This window comes from Apodemus sylvaticus, chromosome 19 (genome assembly GCF_947179515.1).
Source record: "Apodemus sylvaticus chromosome 19, mApoSyl1.1, whole genome shotgun sequence".
Lineage (NCBI taxonomy): Eukaryota > Metazoa > Chordata > Mammalia > Rodentia > Muridae > Apodemus > Apodemus sylvaticus.
In genome coordinates this window covers 8,439,508-8,458,094 of record NC_067490.1, presented here as the reverse complement: position 1 = coordinate 8,458,094, position 18,587 = coordinate 8,439,508, and the positions used below count along the sequence as shown (strand labels likewise).

The following is an 18,587-nucleotide window of genomic DNA, read 5'->3' as shown; positions in this document are numbered from 1 at the left end:
CAGGCTCCAATAAAGGCCCCCGAGCTTCCCCCACTGCCCTGTCACTGACTTTTCAATCAACCCAAGGCTGGTTGGCCTGAGGTCCCCCAAAGGCCTCTTATGTTTTTCCCCACCAGTCTGCAAACCCAGGTCTGGCTAAGCTACCAGGCAGGAGGGCTCTCTGGCTCTCTGATACGAAGTGCCTCATTCTTGTCATCCCTAAGTGGGTAAGCTCAGTGCTCCCATTCTCTGCAGATAAGATAGAGGACCAAGTACTGAGGTCTGGGGAAGGGGGATGAATCTCCTCTCCCTCTCAAGTGGAAAGCTAAGAAAGGGCATAAAAGAATCCTTGGAGCAAAGATAGAGGGGGCCTCCTTTCTAGAGAGCAGATCCGGCTCTCAACTCCCTGCTTCTTTAACGGCCGACCTAAGGACCTCTTGGTCCCCATCTCTGCATCCTGGCAAGCCCAGGGACAGTAGGACAGGAATGTAGAGACTTGGTCGAACAAGCCACACTGCCCCTATTTGGGAATTTGGAAGATTGTAACCCAGTATGTCCTAAGGCTTCTCAGTCTGCCCGATGGGAGATTTCCCTATCTTTACAGAGGAAGGGTGCTAATCCACGAGGCCCCACTGATAATGCAGACTCCATCATGTCCTTCTGTGACATGGTAGCCGGCTGGAAATAACTTACAGCACCTAGCATTTGTGAACTTGCCATCCCCAGGCCAGAGGGGCAGTGATGGCTCATGCAGGCTAATGCAGTCCCTTGAGTATGTCCATCATGCTGGACCCCAGCCTCCAACATCCAACTTTAGGGTATGTACACTGGCTACCTGATCTGCCTCATCCGGCTAAGCTGTACAACAGCATGCCCACTCCTACCCTCGCTTCACAGCTGAGAAAACAGACACAGCTACTAACCCGAGTAGAGATGGGAAGTGCAGGTCCCAAGAAGTGAGACCCTCAGGGCGCATGGTGTCCACCCCCCTAAGGGCCCTGCAGATTTTACATGGGGTTCAGGAAGACAAGTCCTCTGGGCTCTCCTATCTTCTTCTACATGAAATGTCCCAGAGATAGAAACCAGAATCCTGCCCTCCCCGCCCCCCTGCCAAATTCTTGCTGCCATCCCCATTAAAGAAAGCTGGGTGCTGTGTGCATCTGGAATTGTCTGCATACACCAAAAGCAGCACCAAGCAGCGGCAGCCAAACTGCTACACTGGTTCCTTTGAGTTCCACCCTTCTAAGATCAAGAGGGCGTGGAGTCTTCTCCCTGAGCTTTGCTGGGCAGGTAAACACTGGCAAAAGCCAGCACTAGCAATATGGTCGCTCCCTTGTCTGGCTGAAACCGTGATGATGAAGAGTTGGCAGGAGCCATGGGCAAGTTCCTCACCAAGATGACAGAAAGCAACATACAGCCTTATCTCATCCCAAGGTTTTTCTCAGGAAGCAACAGTGGCCTGCTCCTTGACCTCCCGTGGAGAGGAGACAGAGTGGGTAAATGCAAGCCAGGAACAGTTGCATGCTGGGAACTTTCAGGAGGTGCCCATGGCCTAGGAAGAGGAAACACTTTGCATTGATGTACAAGGTCCTATCAGTGTGGATGGGTGCAGGGCAGCAGGGTGTGACACAGACACAGGGAGACCCAGAGACCTGGTTCTCACCAGGGTAAAGGTTCACCTCAGCACCCGGTGCTAAAGACAGAGTGGATCAGTGGTGAGCTGACCACAGTGACAGGGTGGAGGCGTGCTTGCTCCTCCAGCCTCTGCTCTGTGGTGTGAGTGCAAAGATGTTTATGAAAAGCATAGACAGAGGGAAGAATAATGCCTCTTGTGCTCTGCGATGTTCCAAGCACTGTTTATATCTCCCATTTACTCTCATTACAGTCTATAAAACAGATACGATGATCCCTTCACAGAGACGGATGCCAGGCAGAGGAGCCCAAAGGAGCAGAGCCAGCACCCCAGCAGACCTGCCTCCACCCAGGGCCATGACTTTCTAGCCTAGTGCAGGTGCCTGTCCCCACCCATTCCAGGGTTGGCTTATAGGTGACCTTTCCAGAGGTTACCCAAGTTCAGATATGTCCACTAGGAAAGCCCACCTTACTCACAGCGACAGACCAGTCTGATCAAGCCCTCCTGAACCTTTCTTCTACTTTCTGTTCATTGCTGAGCAGCTCTTTGCGGACTTTGAAGGAGATCTTAGGAAGGATCTACCTACCACTGCTGGCTAGGTGACACCCATCTTTCCTCTTTAAAGAGATCATAGAAGGCCAGAGATATGGCTTAATGACAAAGTATCTGCCTCCCATGCATGAAGCCCAGGGTTCCATCCCTCGCACCAAAATTAAAACAAAACAAAAATGAAAAAAAAAAGCTTTAATAGATTCTCATTTAGTGGGGTGGGGGTGGGGGAAATGTATGTGTACAGAGATGTGCTTTGTATATCTGTGCTCCTGTGGACTGAAGCAGGAAGACACACGAGGAGAGAGCCCTTCCTTCCTCTGGGAGGAAGAGGAGGCTGTTAAATCTCCCCAGTGCTTTGGAAGTCAGGAGCCTGGATCTGGTCCTGCACCTGCCCTTCCTGTTTAAGCAGTGATGCTTGAAGGTGCCTTCCAGGCCATCCCAAGTCCCCGAGCCTATCAAAGGGGCCGCTTTGGAGGAGGGTTGGGACTTTCTATTTTCCCAGGATCGGGCTGGGTTTCTCCTACTGGTGAAGCAAACCAGTCAGCCGAGCTATGATAGCGCACACCTGAGGAAGGAGGCCCGTACCGAGCAGGCAGCCCTCCTTGGGTTCCTTTGCTGGGTCCACAGCAAGCTGCCGAGCTTCCCTGAGACGTCCAGTTGCAGTCCGGGTGCAATTTCCCCACAACGCGTTTCCATAGGCACTTTAGGAAAAGCGACAACCCTCCTCCAGGCCAGCTTGCCCATTGTCCCTTTGTCAAATTTAACATAAGTCAAGGGCACTCTGTGTCCCCAGAAGGGTCTTTAGAAGGGGAGGGGCCGCGAACAAAAAAGGGTCTGCGGTGAGCCACACTCCTACGTGGCTCAAGTTGGTTGGGAGGGCAGCGTACAGCAGAGCCAAACGCGGGTCCCTTCAGTCCCCGCGAGGCCACAGAGTGCAGCGGCAGGATCCCCCCAACACTGTCACCCTCCATCTGGGACTTGCCCCGCGGGTCTGCTCCTCAGGCTGCCGTGCCTACCGGGGCGAGCCACCAAGATCAGCTCGGTCCGTGGGCTCCGAGCCCGCGGTGGGGACACCTGCGCCTATTAGGGCGCACGGAAGCCGCGGAGGGAGGGGGATCGGGGTACCTTCTGGATGCGTCCATCGATGTCCAGGTAGATGGCCTTGGGCCGGTAGCTTGAGGAACCGGCCCCCATCGCGCCTGCAGCTGCACTTGGACTTTTTCACCTTACTTTCTCGCCGCGGCCGCCGCGCCGGGAGGGCGGGGGCGGGGGGAGGGGCGGGGGAGGGGCGGGGGCGGCCAGCCAACCAGAGCTGGCAGCTCGCGGCCTTCACACGCCCCTCCTCCCACGGCGCCGGCCCGCCCCGCCCTTCCATCCCCTCCTCTCCCCTCCCGTCCCTTCTTCAACCCCTCCCCTTCTCTAGCCTCCTCCTTTCTCTCCAGGGCTCCTCCCAAACGCCTCTCCCCCTCCCCACTCAGGCTCGGTTCCTTCCCTCCCCACCCTTTCTCCTCCTCCCTCTCTCATGTCTGCCCCCTCCCTCCCAGCCTTTCCCCCATTATTCCAGTCTCCCAGGCTCTCCTCTTTCTCCCTCCCACCTCCTCCTGCTTTCTCTGCCCACCTTCCTCTATCCCGTTCTCTCTCTCTTCCTTCCCGTTACCCTGCCTCCCCCTCAGCCACCTTTTTTTTTCTCCCTCTTCCTCACCTCAGTCTGGTCCTCCCTCACCTGGGGTCCCTCCTCCTCTTCCATCTCTTTTCACTCCCCCACCTCCCTCCTCCGACCCCTTTCCCTCCCCTCCCCATCTTCCCCTTTGATTCCTGTCACCTCAACAGCCTGTTTCTCAGGGTCCCCTTCATACATGGCCACTGCATGTATTTAGCTTGATCAGAGATCACCCCTATATACACCCCTGAGCCTGGGAGACTGGAATAATGGGGGAAAGGCTGGGAGGGAGGGGGCAGACAACAGCACTCTCTGGGCTGAGAGCTGTGACTGTGGTTCACTGTGCTGGGAAATCAGCTCCCCCTTCCCCTCCCCCCTCCCCCACCCCACCCCCCTCGCAGTAAAGGCCACCCTCCCTTAATTTGAATCGGGAGTGGGGAAAGTTCCTTCCCCAAGCAGCCCGTGCATTCCTGGAAGGGCCGGGAAGGCCGTTTCCCTCCACCTGGAGTTGGCCGTGCAGCCTCGTCCCTGCCCTTTAAGCTGAGGGAAGGTTGCCCAGTCGACTATCTGTTAGAAGCAGCACTTCCCCTGCCGCCGCCCCCACAACACTCACATTACTTTTGCTATTTTCCATAGGGGGTGGGGGCGCACGGTAAGTCCAGGGGAGAGAAGAATCCCAGGTCTCCTTAGCCTCTGGACATAAAGAACTCTCTGGGGCTTTCCTTGTGGGGACAGCTGGAGGAGGGGCTCTGAGCCTGTTGCTCTTGGAAGCCGCTGTCAAACCGCTGGAGAAGGCGCCTATTGTTTGCCTTGAGTGGATTTCCAGCCACACTGCCCATCTGCTGCTGTCTGGCTTGTGCTCAGAATGCTGGGGCTCCTTATCCTGACGATGGAGGAGGCTTGAGGTGCCTGCTATGAACACTCTGGTGACTGTCACCAGAAGGAAGTAGCCCCCAAGGTTCATTAGCACTTTGATGGTTCTAATCCACCCAGGCCTTCTGGGGGCCCTGCCCACTCCCCAGGTACAACGAAGGAGACAATACTTGACACCTTGAGAATGACTTAAAAAGTGACTGGGGTTTGGGGGCGAAGGCACGCAGGGCTTTAAGATGGGGTCTGACACCCCTGGTTGGTTACAGCTAGCCCGCTGACTTGTGGCTGTGACCTGATATCCTCAGAAAACCAAGCTGGTGTTTTGTTGTCGAATGAGCCAACGCTATTGGAACTGATGGGCAGCCTGTTGCTAGGGCCACCTTGTGCTCCTTCCTGTACAGCCTGCCACGGAGAGCCGACTTGGCCAATGGCTGTCTTCTCCAAACCTTGCTGTCATCTGGCCTAGTCCCCTGGAACTGGTTCTTTCAAGACCAGATATTTGTCGTCCCCCCCCCGCCCCCATCCACCCCATTTCCCTCCTCCCCCATCCGTGCAGCTGACTTGCAGCTTGGAGGGTGTGGTTCTACATGTCTCCTACTGGGGGTGTTGGGTACCAGGCAGGCTGGCCCTTCCAAAGCCTGGCTAGACCTGTCATCAGAATAACAATTACACCTAATCTTATAGTTCATGATGCAGCTTTCCTCTCAGGAGACTTCTGAACAGACATTTTGTCACCGAGGCAGCAACTGTTACCCAAAGGGGAACAAACACTTGCCCTGTTCCCATCCCCCCAACTATGGCTTCTCCTTCGCCAATGACTTCTGAATTCAGAATTGTTGCAAGTACTGGGAGGTTTGGGGGGGGGAGGTTATGGAGGTGAGCAAAATCACCAAAAATCCCTGGGTGGGAAGAAATAGCATCTTAGAGGTAAGACTCAATGAATAAATAGAAACACGGGGCGTTGAGTAATATCTCGTGCCAAGGAGAAAAGTTGTTAGAAAACAGGGAAAAAATGTGGGGACATGGAAGCTGGACTTAACAGGTCACTTGGTCAGCTGGTTACCTGAGTGAAGAACTTCCCAGCCAACTGTGGCCTCACTTCAGGGGGTAGGGGGTGAGGGGGTGGGGGTGGGGAGATGGGGGGGGGAGGATGCTACAGGGCAGACCAGTTCAATCTCCTGAGGCTCACACAGGTGACTCCAGGCTGCTCTGTATCTATCCGATATGATGCAGCCTCATGGGCGGTTGGGCAGAGGAGGGACATGTCTGACTAACGGTTCACCAGCTCTAATGAGTGGATAGTGGCGCTCTCCAGCAGGGGTACAAAGTGGGAGGTCAGCCAGGAGGTGGCGATAGCTTCCCAAAGCGTGATGGCCATTTGGACAATGGTAAGAGAGTAGGGTTCTACAGAGAAATAGGACCAATAGAAGATTATGTATATTATATATATTATATATGTATGTATAGATATACATACATATACATACACACACACCACACACATATAGTTAGGGTTTCTGTTGCTGTAAAGAGAGACATCATGACTACCTCAACTCTTACAAAGAACAACATTCAATTGGAGCTGGCTTACAGTTTCAGAGGTTTGGTCTGTTATCATGGTGCAAAGTATGGCAGTGTGTGGGGAGACATGATGCTGGAGAATGAGCTGAGAGTTCTACATCTTGATCCTCAGGCAGGGGACTAAGACACATTGGCCAGACTTAAGCATACATAACCTCAAAGCCCGCCCGCACAGTGCACACTTCCTCCAACAAGGCCACGCCTCCCAATAGTGCCACTTTCTACGGGCCAAGCATTCACACGCGTGAGTCTATGTGGGCTGTGACTATTCAAACCAGCACATATCCATATACCTCAACACAGGGTGTGCCTGATAAGCCTATCATTAATTGGAATTATTTTAAATCAAACATGTCTGTCATTTCCCTAACTCACACATTGAGGAGTTAACACTTCCCCCTTTGGATCTTAGGTTTACAATTTCTGCCTAGCTTTGAGGGGGATGGTGGAGACTGAGGCAGATTCGCACAACCTGTCATCAGCACAGGGGAAGACCTGAAGGATGGCTTCTTTCGAATGCATGGGACTCTGTCACTGTAGTAAAGAAAATGTTAAGTTAAACTACCCGTCTAAGTTCAGGACCATTGCTGCCTCCAAGGGATTGACAGCAGGCTGGAGACCCAGGAGGACCCGTGCTGGTGCCTGTCTCTAAGTCTGAAGCTTGAGGGCCCAGAGCGCTGCTGACGTATATCCCAAGTACAAGGGCAGGTAGACACCAATGCCTGGCTTATGCAGGCAGGAAGAACAGAATCCTCTGTCTCCATTCCTCCTCTGTTTTATTACGTCACTTGATGGGTCAGATGAACCCCACCAGCATGAAGGTGACAGCCATCAGATTCAACCTCACCCAGAACCCCCTGTAAGACATCCAGGATAAGGCATTGTACCCCCATCAGACTGGCTCATTGAACCGACCCTCCTGGGGGGTGGGAAATAATTGGCTTCCATGTCCAGTGTCTCCATGCCAACCGCCTTCATGGGCAGCCATGATTTCTCCTTTCCACCAGCCATCTCTCAGGCCTAAGCATCCCCAGGGTTGGGTAAGGGATGGCCTCTCTGCACCTTCCACAGCAGCTCCAGAGGCTCCTAGTGTCCTGACTTGCAGGCAGCTCACAGAGCCCCTCAGATTCGAAGCAAAACCAGAACAAACTATCTGCCCCTGCCAGGTGGCCTAGGGATCCCTGGTTGGGTGAAGGACCCAGGACCTGGCCCTTCTATCTCTTGGGTTGGTCTTGATCTTTTGGGAAGCTGGTAACCATCTTAGTCAGGGACACTGTTGCTGGGAGGAAATGTCATGACCAAAAAGCAGTCATGGGGAGGAAAGAACTTACTTTGTTTACACTTCCTTATAGCAGTCCATCATCAAAGGAAGTTAGGAACAGGGTTTCTCTGTGTAGCCCTGGCTATCCTGGAACTCACTCTGTAGTCCAGGCTGGCTTTGAACTCAGAAATCTGCCTGCCTCTGCCTCCCAAGTGCTGGGATTAAAGGCGTGTGCCACCACTGCCTGGCTGGAAGTCAGGAACTTAAACAGGGCAAGATTCTGGAGGCAGGAGGCTATGAATGGACCACGGAGAAATCCTGCCTACCGGTTTGCTCTTCGTGGCTGGCTCAGCCTGCTCTCTTATAGCACCCACGACCACAAACCCAGGGGCAGTGTGCCTCACCACCACTGGCTTGGCCCTCTCCCACCAACCACTCATTAAGAAAATGAATGCCTCAGAGGCCTGCCTACAGCTCCATCTTACAGGAGGCCTCCTCTCAGTGGAAGTTCCCTCCTCTCTAGCTTGGTATCAAGTTAAAGTAAAAACCATCAGGGGCGTTGACTGGACTCAGTCAAGGGGTGTTAAATAGAGGGGCCTTCTCTGGTGTGGGGGATCCTGCTTGTCTCTCGTTTGCAAGGAAGGTTGCAGGGAGGGGGTAACCTGGGAGCTGGGGTAGCCTGGGAGCCGGGGTAGCGCTGGCCTCCATCCCCAGCCCCTGCAGAAGTTGTAGCTGAGTCTGGTACCTTCTGATGTCTTTTTGGTGTAGCCTACTCTGTCATTGTCAAAATGATCCGCTAGGCTTTTTCATATTAAGCCTTCAAATAGAAGCTGAAGGGGGGAGGGGCCAAGACAGGGGCCCGGGGAAGCAATTTCCGGCCTCTGGTTTCCTTGCCAGCACTAGCTCCCTGTGTTTCAGCAAGAGGCAAAGAAAGCCACGGTGAGGCAGGACAGCAGGCTTCTCAGTGACAGCACCTGTCCTTGAAGTTGGGAGACGGGGAAGGAAGGCTTGAGCATTGAGGAAAGCCAGTGGGGTTTCCCAGCTGAATTTACCCAGGGCCAATGGCCCACTTGTCCCTGGCCGGTCTGAACATTGTGACAGCAAGCTGCCGTGATGCCCTTCTGTCTGTCCATCCTGAAGTCTATCCAGTGTGTCTTATGACTACTTTGAAAAGAGTCTAGCTGCTTCCTAGTCTACATCTTTGAACAAGGGGACGGCAGAAGGGACTGTGTCAATTTCTCAAGCAAAGTGTGTGTTCAGCAACTGTTAGGGATGTGTCCTTGTGGGGTCCCTGGGGAAGGACAGGAAACACGCAGCACACGCTGGCTGAGTTTAGGGCATGCACATGCGTAGATGCCTCAGTCTTTCAGAGGAATCTGTGGGGTTAGCACAGAAGCATGGCTTTGAACACCACGCCTAAATGGCACAGAGCACGGGAGGCTGGGGAGGCTGGTGAGATGGTTCTGCCAGTAAAGTGCTCGCCTTGCAAGCAAGAGGACATGAGTTTGATCCCAAGTGTCAATGTTAGAAAGAAAAAAAGAAAGAAACAAAGAAAGAAACAAAGAAAGAGAAAAGGTGTCTGTGTTGTTGAGCAACTGTAATCCCAGAACTGGGGAGGCAGAGATAAAAAACTTAAAAAATAATAAAAAAGGTGGGGCTGAGCCGGGCAGTGGTGGCACACGCCTTTCATCTCAGCACTTGGGAAGCAGAGGCAGGTGGATTTCAGAGTTCAAGGCCAGACTGGTCTACAGAGTGAGTTCCAGGACAGCCAGGGCTACACAGAGAAACCTGTCTCGAAAAACAAAAAAAGGTGGGGCTGGAGAGATGGCTCAGCGGTTAAGAGCACTGACTACTCTTCCGAAGGTCCTGAACTCAATTTCCGGCAACCACATGGAGGCTCACAACCATCTGTAGTGAGATTTGACACCCTCTTCTGGTGTGTCTGAGAAAAGCTACAGTGTACTTACATATAATAAATAAATCTTTAAAAAAGTAAAAATAAAAAATAAAGAAGTAGAATGCACCCAAAGGATAATATTCAAGATTGCCTTTTCCCTTCCTATATACCTGTGACACATCCACGTGCACAGGGATGCGTGTGCTCTTTAACCTGACCTGCCCTAAACAGTAATGTTCTGTGGAAAGACTGGTGTAAACCTTGGGTTTGCTTTACTCCCTCAGTGACTGTTCTTTATAGCCCCTGTCACTACAAATCATGGCTAGCCATAAACACTTCAGACGAGACAAAGTCCCTCCCAGGTCCTGTCTGGGTCAATCAATGCCGGTCCCTGACTCCTTGGGCTCTTGTATGCAACTAGCCCCCTGGTGCTGGGGACGTGGATGCCCTTGCTAAGGTGATGTGCTTGTGTGATGGCACATGCCCTGTGCTCCTTGTGATGGCTTCCTTTCTTCTTCCTCCTCCCCTTCTCCTCCTCCCCCATCTCTCTGCCCCCCCTCCTTCTCTATCCTTGTTTTGGTGTTGCCCAAGATGACCTCAAACTCTCAGCTGTCCCCTGTCAGATGAGATTACAGGGCCACCCCATCATGTTTGATTCATGTTGCTATTCCAAAAAAACAAACAAACAAAACGATTTTGAAAATGAGATTTGTAAATGAGGAGGTGGTGGCACATGCTTTTAGCCTCAGCGTTAGAGAGACAGAAGCAGAGGCAGGCGAATCTCTGAGTTCAAGGCCAGCCTGGTCTACAGAGGGAGATCCAGGGCAGCCTAGGCTAAACAGAAATGCACACTCGCGCGAGCGTGTGTGTGTGCGCGCGCGCGCACACACACACACACACACACACACACACACACACAGACTGATAGACTTATAGGTGAATGTATATTTTTTACATTTTGTGTGTATGCAAGAGCATATGTAAGTGTGTATGTGATTTTGTGTGTGTGTGTGTGTGTTCATGTATATTCATGTATATGAAAGGTACCATTGAGTATATGGTGGTCAAAGATCCACATCATGTCTTCCTTAGCTTCTTTCTGCCTTCAAGCTGCAGGGGTGCCCCTGCCTCCCCCTCCCTAGTGGTAGAATGACAGGCACCCAGCTCCACGCCCGGCTTTCACGCAGGTACTGGGTTTTAAATTCAGGTCTTGTTAGCAGGACCTTCACTCATTGGACTTTATCCTAGAGCTCCATGTGTTGGGTGAAGAAGACACACTATTATTATTATAATTTTTTGCCAAATAACCCCATACAATGAATACATTTCTCATCACCCTATGAGCACAAAATATCAAGTGCCTTTTGACACACTTTCAGCAAAATTAAAAGCACTCGGTGTCCCTTTCCCACCCGGCCGGGGAGGGGGTGGGGGAGACGGAGACTTTCAGTTCTCTGTCCACACGTGCAAACTCCAGCCTTGTGCTTCCGGGCCGCTCGTTATTTTCCAAGTGAGTTAATACGCTCTGCTGTTTATCCTGCCGTAAGGTCCAGTGTGCTCTTGACTTTTTATGCACTCCTTCTATAGAGGGGAGATGGCAGCCCTTAGAATGTTAGTTTGTGAATACTTCTTCATCGGCATATCGTCCATTAACTTTACATGACAGTGCATATTTAAGCCACCAAATTCTGTACTGCTCTCCCCAAAGCTGCTCTGGATTTCTCGTCGGCTATAAAAGGCAGTGTGCCCTTTAAAGTAGAAAATTGAAAAAGAAGAAATGACCCACATTTTCAGTGGACTTGCCTGATGGATTTGGCAGCCCTGCGGAAGCAATGTCAAGGAGGATAATTATGCTGAGTGCTTGGACAGGCAGGGATGCCTGTGGGACACAGCAGGGGACACCAGGCCAGCTACTCGGAAGGACCCAACCCAGCTGGGTGTGAGACCCTTGTCTAGGGAAATCCGCTAGGCCTTTTAAGACCCAGCAGAGGTGAATTGGCTTGCGGTGGAAATAGAAAATGTTTGAGTCTAGGGAGAAAAGAATTTCCTTGGAGGGTGAGGGGTGGGGGAGGGAAGGACCGTTTCAGAATGGTTTACAGCAGTGAGGTATTTTTCGTCACAAAATCAAACAAAAAGCAGTCACAAAGCACCCTGTAGTGGCTGATGGGAGACAGCGGATCTAAGCTGATGCAGAGACGTCTAGTGCCCCCTGGCGGCTGAGATGAACATTCCATCCTCTCCCGGGCTTTGTGGAGCCAGGATGTGGGATGCGATGCCCGATGCCCGATGCTCACCGCTGCCTCAGCCAGGCACTTGCTTTGGGTGCTCTGTGTGGGGAGCACCAGGTCAGGGACTCCTTCTTCTAGTCCTTCACTTCCCTTACTCATGGGTCCTCCATGCAGTGCATGCCCGGGGGTTGGTCTTTTGTTGTGGTCTGCCCTGCGGTCCTGTGCCTTCCTAGGGTGACTTTTAGACATAGTTTTATTTTAGCATCATGTCCTTTTCTCCCACTGCCTCGTTCACTATCAGTCTTACAGATAACATGATATGGACTGAGCAGGATGTATTTAGGAGTGTGTGTGTGTGTGTGTGTGTGTGTGTGCACATGTACGTAACAACAACTAAAGAAAATGAGGCCATGAATATGAGAGAGACAAAGGGGGTACATGGGAAAAAGGAAAGGAAAGGTTGGAAATGATGCAATTATAATTTCAAATAATTAAAAAAAATACATTAAAATAAAAACATTCCCTACACAGCCAGATCTCCCCAGATCTCTGAAGTGGGTAAAGCGTCTGTCCTAGGTACTCAGGTTCCTGACACTCCTGTGAGGCTTTGTATAGTGCTGTCCCTCCTGGTCCTCAAGATCATTTGTCAGTGGGAATGGCACGTGGCTCTTAGTGTTCTGAGTGACAGAGGAGAGATGATGCAGATCCTTCTACCCAGGGCCTGGGGCCAGGCCATCGGCTGCAGGGGGTGTGACCGAGAGCTAGCCTGGAGACACCTCAGGGCCTTTAGCAGCAGGTAACCCTGACTTTCTCTGGGGCAGCCTGTGATGGACTGGTGAGAGGCATCGTGACAGTTATCAGACTGACATCCTGCATGGGTCTCCTGCTGGTCCTGGGAAGTGCGGCCTTGCACATTCCGTTCTTAGCCTCCTCAGCATCCTGCTTCTGAAGATGCTTCTGTACACAGCTTAGACCCAAGTGTGTGTCAAGGCCAACCCAGGATCCAGGTGAAGCTCCTGGCCGGTCCTGATGCTGAGCGAGCCATCACATTGGTACCAGCAGGCAAATGATCTCTCAGCAGGCCAGCAGGCATAGACCTGTGCTTCCAGTGCCTCTCCAACTTAACCACATTTCTTCAGGAGGAAGGCATGCCCCCTTTGTCCACCAGAATGTGTCAAAATACCTTCAGTGTTAGTTTTAGAGGCTACAGGTTGTGTGTGTTTTAGTACGAGGAGAAACGCTAGCCATGTATCTTGGACACTAGTGATTCTCTTCTAATCCTGCCCTTCGGTTCTGAAGGCATTCTGATGGGGTCCCTGGCCCATGCTGGTCATTAAGGGGTGAGAGCCACATAGAGCAGGGGTCACTAGGGCCCAAGAGCAAGTCCCCTAAGCAGACAGAATCTCTGTGGATTATCTCCATTGGGTATCTTCCATCATAAAGCTATGACCAGAGCTGTGGATTCTGGGCACAACCTGAGGCTCCCCTGCTGCCCCCTCCCCCTTCACTGAAAGTATAAAGACCAACATCTCTATATAAGAGAAAACATACAATATTTGTCTTTTGGGATGATTTTTTCTAGATCCATCCATTTACCAACAGTTTTCATAATTTCATTTTCTAATCAGATGCGTAATATCCTGTTATGCAAATGCACCACATTTCTATTAGCCATTTATCATCTGATGAACATCTAGGCTGTTTCCAATTTCTTGCTATTATGAATAGAGCAACTATGAACACGGCTGAACAAGTGTCCCTGTAGTAGGATACAGAGCCCTTAGGGTCTGTGCCCGAGAGTCGAATAGCCGGATCTTGAGGTAGATCTATTCCCAGCTTCCTGAGACTGCCACACTGATTTCCGTGGAGGCTGTACAAGTCTGCACTCCCACCAGCAATGAACAAATGTTCCCCTCACTCCACATCCTTGCCAGCATGAGCTGTCACTTGTTTTATTCATCTTGGCCATTCTGACTAGAGCAAGAAATCTCCAAGTCACTTTAGTTTTCATTTCCGCGGTGACTAAGGATGTCGAACATTTCCTTAAGTGTTTCTTGGCCATTTGTGTTTCTTCTGATGGGAAGTCTCTATTTACTTCCGCGTCCCATTTTTAATTAGGTTATTTGTTTTCCTGATGCCTGGTTCCCTAAAGTTCATCATATAGTGTAGATACCAACCCTCTGTCTGATGTATAGTTGGTAAAGATCTTTCCCCATTCTGTAGACTGTCTGTCACATTGCCTGATGGTGCCCTACAGAAGCTTTTATATAAAATCCCATTTGTTAATTGTTAGTCTTAGTGTTTGTGCTATTGGTGTTTTGTTCAGAAAGTCCTTTCTGGCATAAATGTTTTAGACAGTGGGACACTGGCATCTGAGGAGAAATCTTTGAAAGAACAGTCATCCAGTGAAAGTCAGATGCAGCCAGAGCAGGGCCAGGTGTTAAGAGGACCAAAGCAGAGTGCAGGTCAACTAGCGCTCACAGCACTTGGGATTTTTTTCTCTTCTAGATGTGATAAGAGCCACAGGGGGATGGGAATCAGGGGAGTGGCCTGAGTTCATGTACACACAGAAGGCCCACGGTCAGGGTACCAGGCCAGCACACTTAGAGGCAAGGTCTCATCTGTCTGCCGAGTGGCAATCCTGAGCCTCAATATTCTTATTCAGTATAATGAGACCATAGAGTAAAAGGACTTTAAAGATTCATGGAGGTTGCCACACAGTGATGGGTCCATGCAGGCCCCTTCCCTTCCTGTCCTATGCTGTCCTGGGATACCATTTCCCCACAAAAGCACTCAGTCACGGTTGCTATGATGCATGTAGTAGCTTCCCCTTAGAGCATAGATTTAAAGATGGCTGAAAAGAGGCCTCTTTCGAGCAAGAGAATGATGAGAAACTGTTCAGGACCTGGAGATCTCAGCTCATCTCTCCCCCTCGGAGATGTTTCCAAATGCTGGCACCAGCATCCCGAGGGGCGGCAGGATGGCTTTGATCTTTACCGTTCTCTACGGGCACAGGGCACCTCCTCAATCACATCTGCTGCCAGCTAGGCAGGAAGCAGACTGATGACCAGCAGCCGGTGGAGGCTGGGTGTGTGGCGCCATCCCTTTCCCAAGGCTGTCTCCCTGGAGACCTGTGATGTTCATGCAGGAGTTTCTCTGGGAAGCTCAGTGATATGCAGGGCCCAGTGGTCACCGAAACAGACGTCTCCACCCCTCCTCCTCCAAACCCATGACAGAAGTGACTTTAATGGCCATTTGAATGGACCATGCTCTTCCGCCATGCATGGAGCGTGGTCAAAGACCTAGCATGTTTGGCTGCTGCTTGCAGTGAAGTTTGGTGCTTTGAAAGAAAATAGGTTGCAACCATTCATTCCTCTGGGAGGTTGTTCCCAGACATGCTTCAACCGATTCAATGATACGTTCATGTGGTCTCTGAATTTCTTTCCTTTCTAAGTTGGGAGGACCAGCCGAATTTCGCTCCATCCAAGGTGTAGTCAAATGCCCAGAAGCAAAAGAACACCCCAACTCTGTAAACACGTGCACTTTTTAAAAGTCCAGAAGTGCGCTGGCTTTAGATGCAATAGGAACTGAGGACACACTGTGTGTCTGTCTGTCTGTCTGTCTGTGCTTTCTTCTCTGCCCTGCAGACTTTCCCATGTGGACATTGTTAAAATCTACTGACAGGATGTCCAGTTTCACATCTCACCATCCGGGTGACTCAAGAGAGAAAAGTGGAACTTTCTGAAAATCTATGAGAAACGACCTGGGGAGTGCCTGGGTCTGATGGGGCCACATTTTAATGTCATAACCATGAGTCAGAGGTTGCTTTGATAATTATATTTTTAAATAGGTTTTTATTTCTATGCTAGAACTATTTTAGACTTATAGGAAGACTGCTAAGCTAGAACACACAGTCCCCAGATGTCCCAGAGTGGTTCTCCTGACTGCTAACATCTTAGAATAGTAGGGCACATTTGTTAAACTAATGAGCTGACATAGGTACATTAGCACTAACAAGACACCATGTTTTATTCAGGCTCTTTGGGTTTGCCTCATTTTTCCTTTGTGTCCCCAGATACAGTGTGACACTTTTCATGTCTCCTCACAGCAGCTGTGGCAGCCTCTCAGCCATTCCCTGGGTTTGATGACCTTGACATCTCTAAGGAGGCCCAGTCAGCCCCTTCGTCAACTCTTCCTTAATTGGGATTTGTCTGAGTCTTTTCTCCTGAGCAGCCTGGCCTTGCAGGGCTAAGGTTAAGATAAAGTGCAGCTCCTCATGCTGTATAAAAGGCAAGGCCATGTATAAGGCTCTTTACTCTTGGCTTTGACCTTGATCAGCTGACTGGGGGGTGGGGGGAAGTATTGGTCAAGTTTCTCCCTGTAGAATTATTTGTTTGTTTGTTTGTTTATCTTTTAGTCCTTCCTAGAAGGAAGCAACTCTGTGCAGACCATTCTCTACCTCCTGACTGGGCACAGTGTTCCCACATAAACCTCAGATCCTTCTGCATGGGAAACCAGCTTCTCTGCCTCTATTTGTCTCTTCAGCCTCTGATGAAAGTCACCGTGACCTCGTGGGAATCTGTCTTGCACACCGGGTTTAGCGGCTGCTCATACTTCTTCTTTACCTTATTACTCTCAGATGTTCAGTTGACTCCACACCTCTTTGGCAGGTCTACAGCAATGGGCTTCACCTTCCTTTTCCCTTCTGTGAACAAACATCTCCTTATCCCAGACAGGAAACTGATGATGGACCAAAGTAAAGACACTATAATAGTCCAAACTAGCTAAGTCAGTAAGTGTTTGGGGGTTACTCACGGGAGCATGGATAACTCAAGCACAGTTGTATCACCAAAGCCAATTCCAGTGTAGGTGACAAGGCCATGCATCCATCCCTGGGGCTCTCTGCACAGCCTGCAGGCAGCTCTGGGCTTTGAGGCTCTCCTCATCCCAATAGTTCTTACAGCTTAGATAGCTTTGGGGAAGGAGGAACTTCGTGAATCTGATGAGTTTTAGATACTTCCTGATACTTGTGAGTTGTTGAATTTCTGAATCTTAACAAGCTTCTCCCAGGGATAGAATATTTCCATTCAGAGAAATTAATATACAGCAGGGGTGTAGGTGTGTGTGTGTGTGTGTGTGTGTGTGTGTGTAACTCAGAGGTTCTTAAAATTATTTATTTATTATGTATATGTGTATAGTTTGCTGAAGTTATGCACTCTGTGTGTGTGTGTGTGTGTGTGTGAGAGAGAGAGAGAGAGAGAGAGAGAGAGAGAGAGAGAGAGATCTTGGAAGTTAAAAGAAGGTATTGGGTCCCCTGGAACTATGTTACAGATAATTGTGAGTTGTCATGCATATGTATGTTGGGAACCCAGGCCCTCCGTGAGAGCAGTAAGTGCTCTTAACCACGGAGCAATCGTGTTCAGGCCCTCAGATTGACCGACAGTTGATAACCTCACACTTCCAGAGGGTGTGTGGGGGAGGGTGTGGGCTTCAGGGAGCAAGGCCCTTGAAGAGGTAAGAATGAAAACCCAGGACAGACTGACTTCATCAACCCAGGCCAGTCTAATTCCAGGTGGCTCACTGCCGGTATCTTTAAAACGCAGGACAGTTTGGAAAAAGGTTCCTAGGCAACATTCAGTCCAGTGCCAGGGGCACAATAAAGGTTAAGGTGTGACTAAGTAGAAACCTCTTTACAAAGCATGCATGACCATGCAGGTGGGTTCTGTAGCAATGGCCTAGAATCTTGTGTAGTCTCTGAGATAGAAGCCAGCAGGCCATAAAGTACATGTGACATCTTCCACAAGGATGGGTAATAGTCCAGGAGGGATGAGTCTGGGATAATCATTTTGGGAAATTTGCGTGAGGTCTGCCTCCACACCAAAAGGTGGGTGAGGTCTACCTCTACAGATAGCAGAAAGGTCACCAGGTCATTAACGAAACCCACTCCCAGCCATCTGGGTGGGAAAATAGATATTTTTAATCTATTAAAGACTCCACAAAGAAGAGGTCCTTGTGTTTAACATTGCTGGTTTCCCTAGTGATCTGTGGGCCTGAGGACCTTTGTGCGTACATCATGCCTTTCTAGATCATAGTGTGAGTGCGAGTCTGTGGAAGCACTGTGCAGTGACTGCCAGTTTCCCGCCATCTAAGACTCTTCCCATTTCTTTGTGGGAGAACACTTGCAATATTCTCCAACTGCCTTTGCCCTATTGTACCTGTGTCTTTGGGGAGAGATTCTATAATCAGAGACGTGAGTCAGTGCGCTTATGCACGTGGAGGAAAAAAAATGCACGCAACCCCGTGCTCCCATCCAATGCAGCAGCACGCAACCCCGTGCTCCCATCCAATGCAGCAGCCTGCCCTGCTCAGGCTTGAGCTCCAGCTTCCTGATCACTTCCTAGCTCTAGAGAGGAAGAGCATGACGGGAGAACTGGCGTCAGGTCAGAATTACCAACCTCTCCGGGAAGCCTTGTTTAGAAAAGTTCCTCAGCTGTGGAGTTGAGGTGTCTGAGCCGTGAGATCAACAGGTTACACATCGGTACTTGGCAGGGGAAACAGCCTCACTTCGGGTGAATTGAGGACCTCTCACTCTGGTGTACCAATCTGGGTATATGAGTGCATTTAAACCTGGGTATATGAGTGCATTTAAACCTCTCTGCGACTGACGTGGGGGTCTGCGATTTTATTGCATTGTTAAAGCTGTGTAGGAAGAAAAATCCGTGTTGTTCTTAAATAAGCTAAACAACATCAGGGTGTGCATGCTCTGAGGCCATCTGCTTTCGAACATTAGATGGTGCACGCTCTGCTTGGCAAATGAGAAGCACGGCTGTGACCACACAACACCTCTGCCTCCTGAGTGTGAAATGTCCACCGTACCCTGTTGATTATTTTGCAGTAGAGATGATATACTGTCCCAGTTTGTT

The 18,587-nt window shown here is 50.4% G+C and overlaps 1 protein-coding gene across 2 annotated transcripts in view; it reads right to left on the bottom strand.

The window, feature by feature from the left end:
- The window catches only part of Pde9a (phosphodiesterase 9A), an 87,938-nt gene extending 84,516 nt beyond the window's left edge, over nt 1-3,422 (bottom strand). For both annotated transcript variants that reach the window (XM_052163641.1, XM_052163642.1), the window contains exon 1: nt 3,290-3,422. In XM_052163641.1, coding sequence (XP_052019601.1) covers nt 3,290-3,358 — 69 coding nt within the window. In that variant the 5' untranslated portion in view covers nt 3,359-3,422. The remainder of the gene's footprint in view (nt 1-3,289) is intronic.
- Between the last annotated feature and the right edge of the window lie 15,165 nt (nt 3,423-18,587).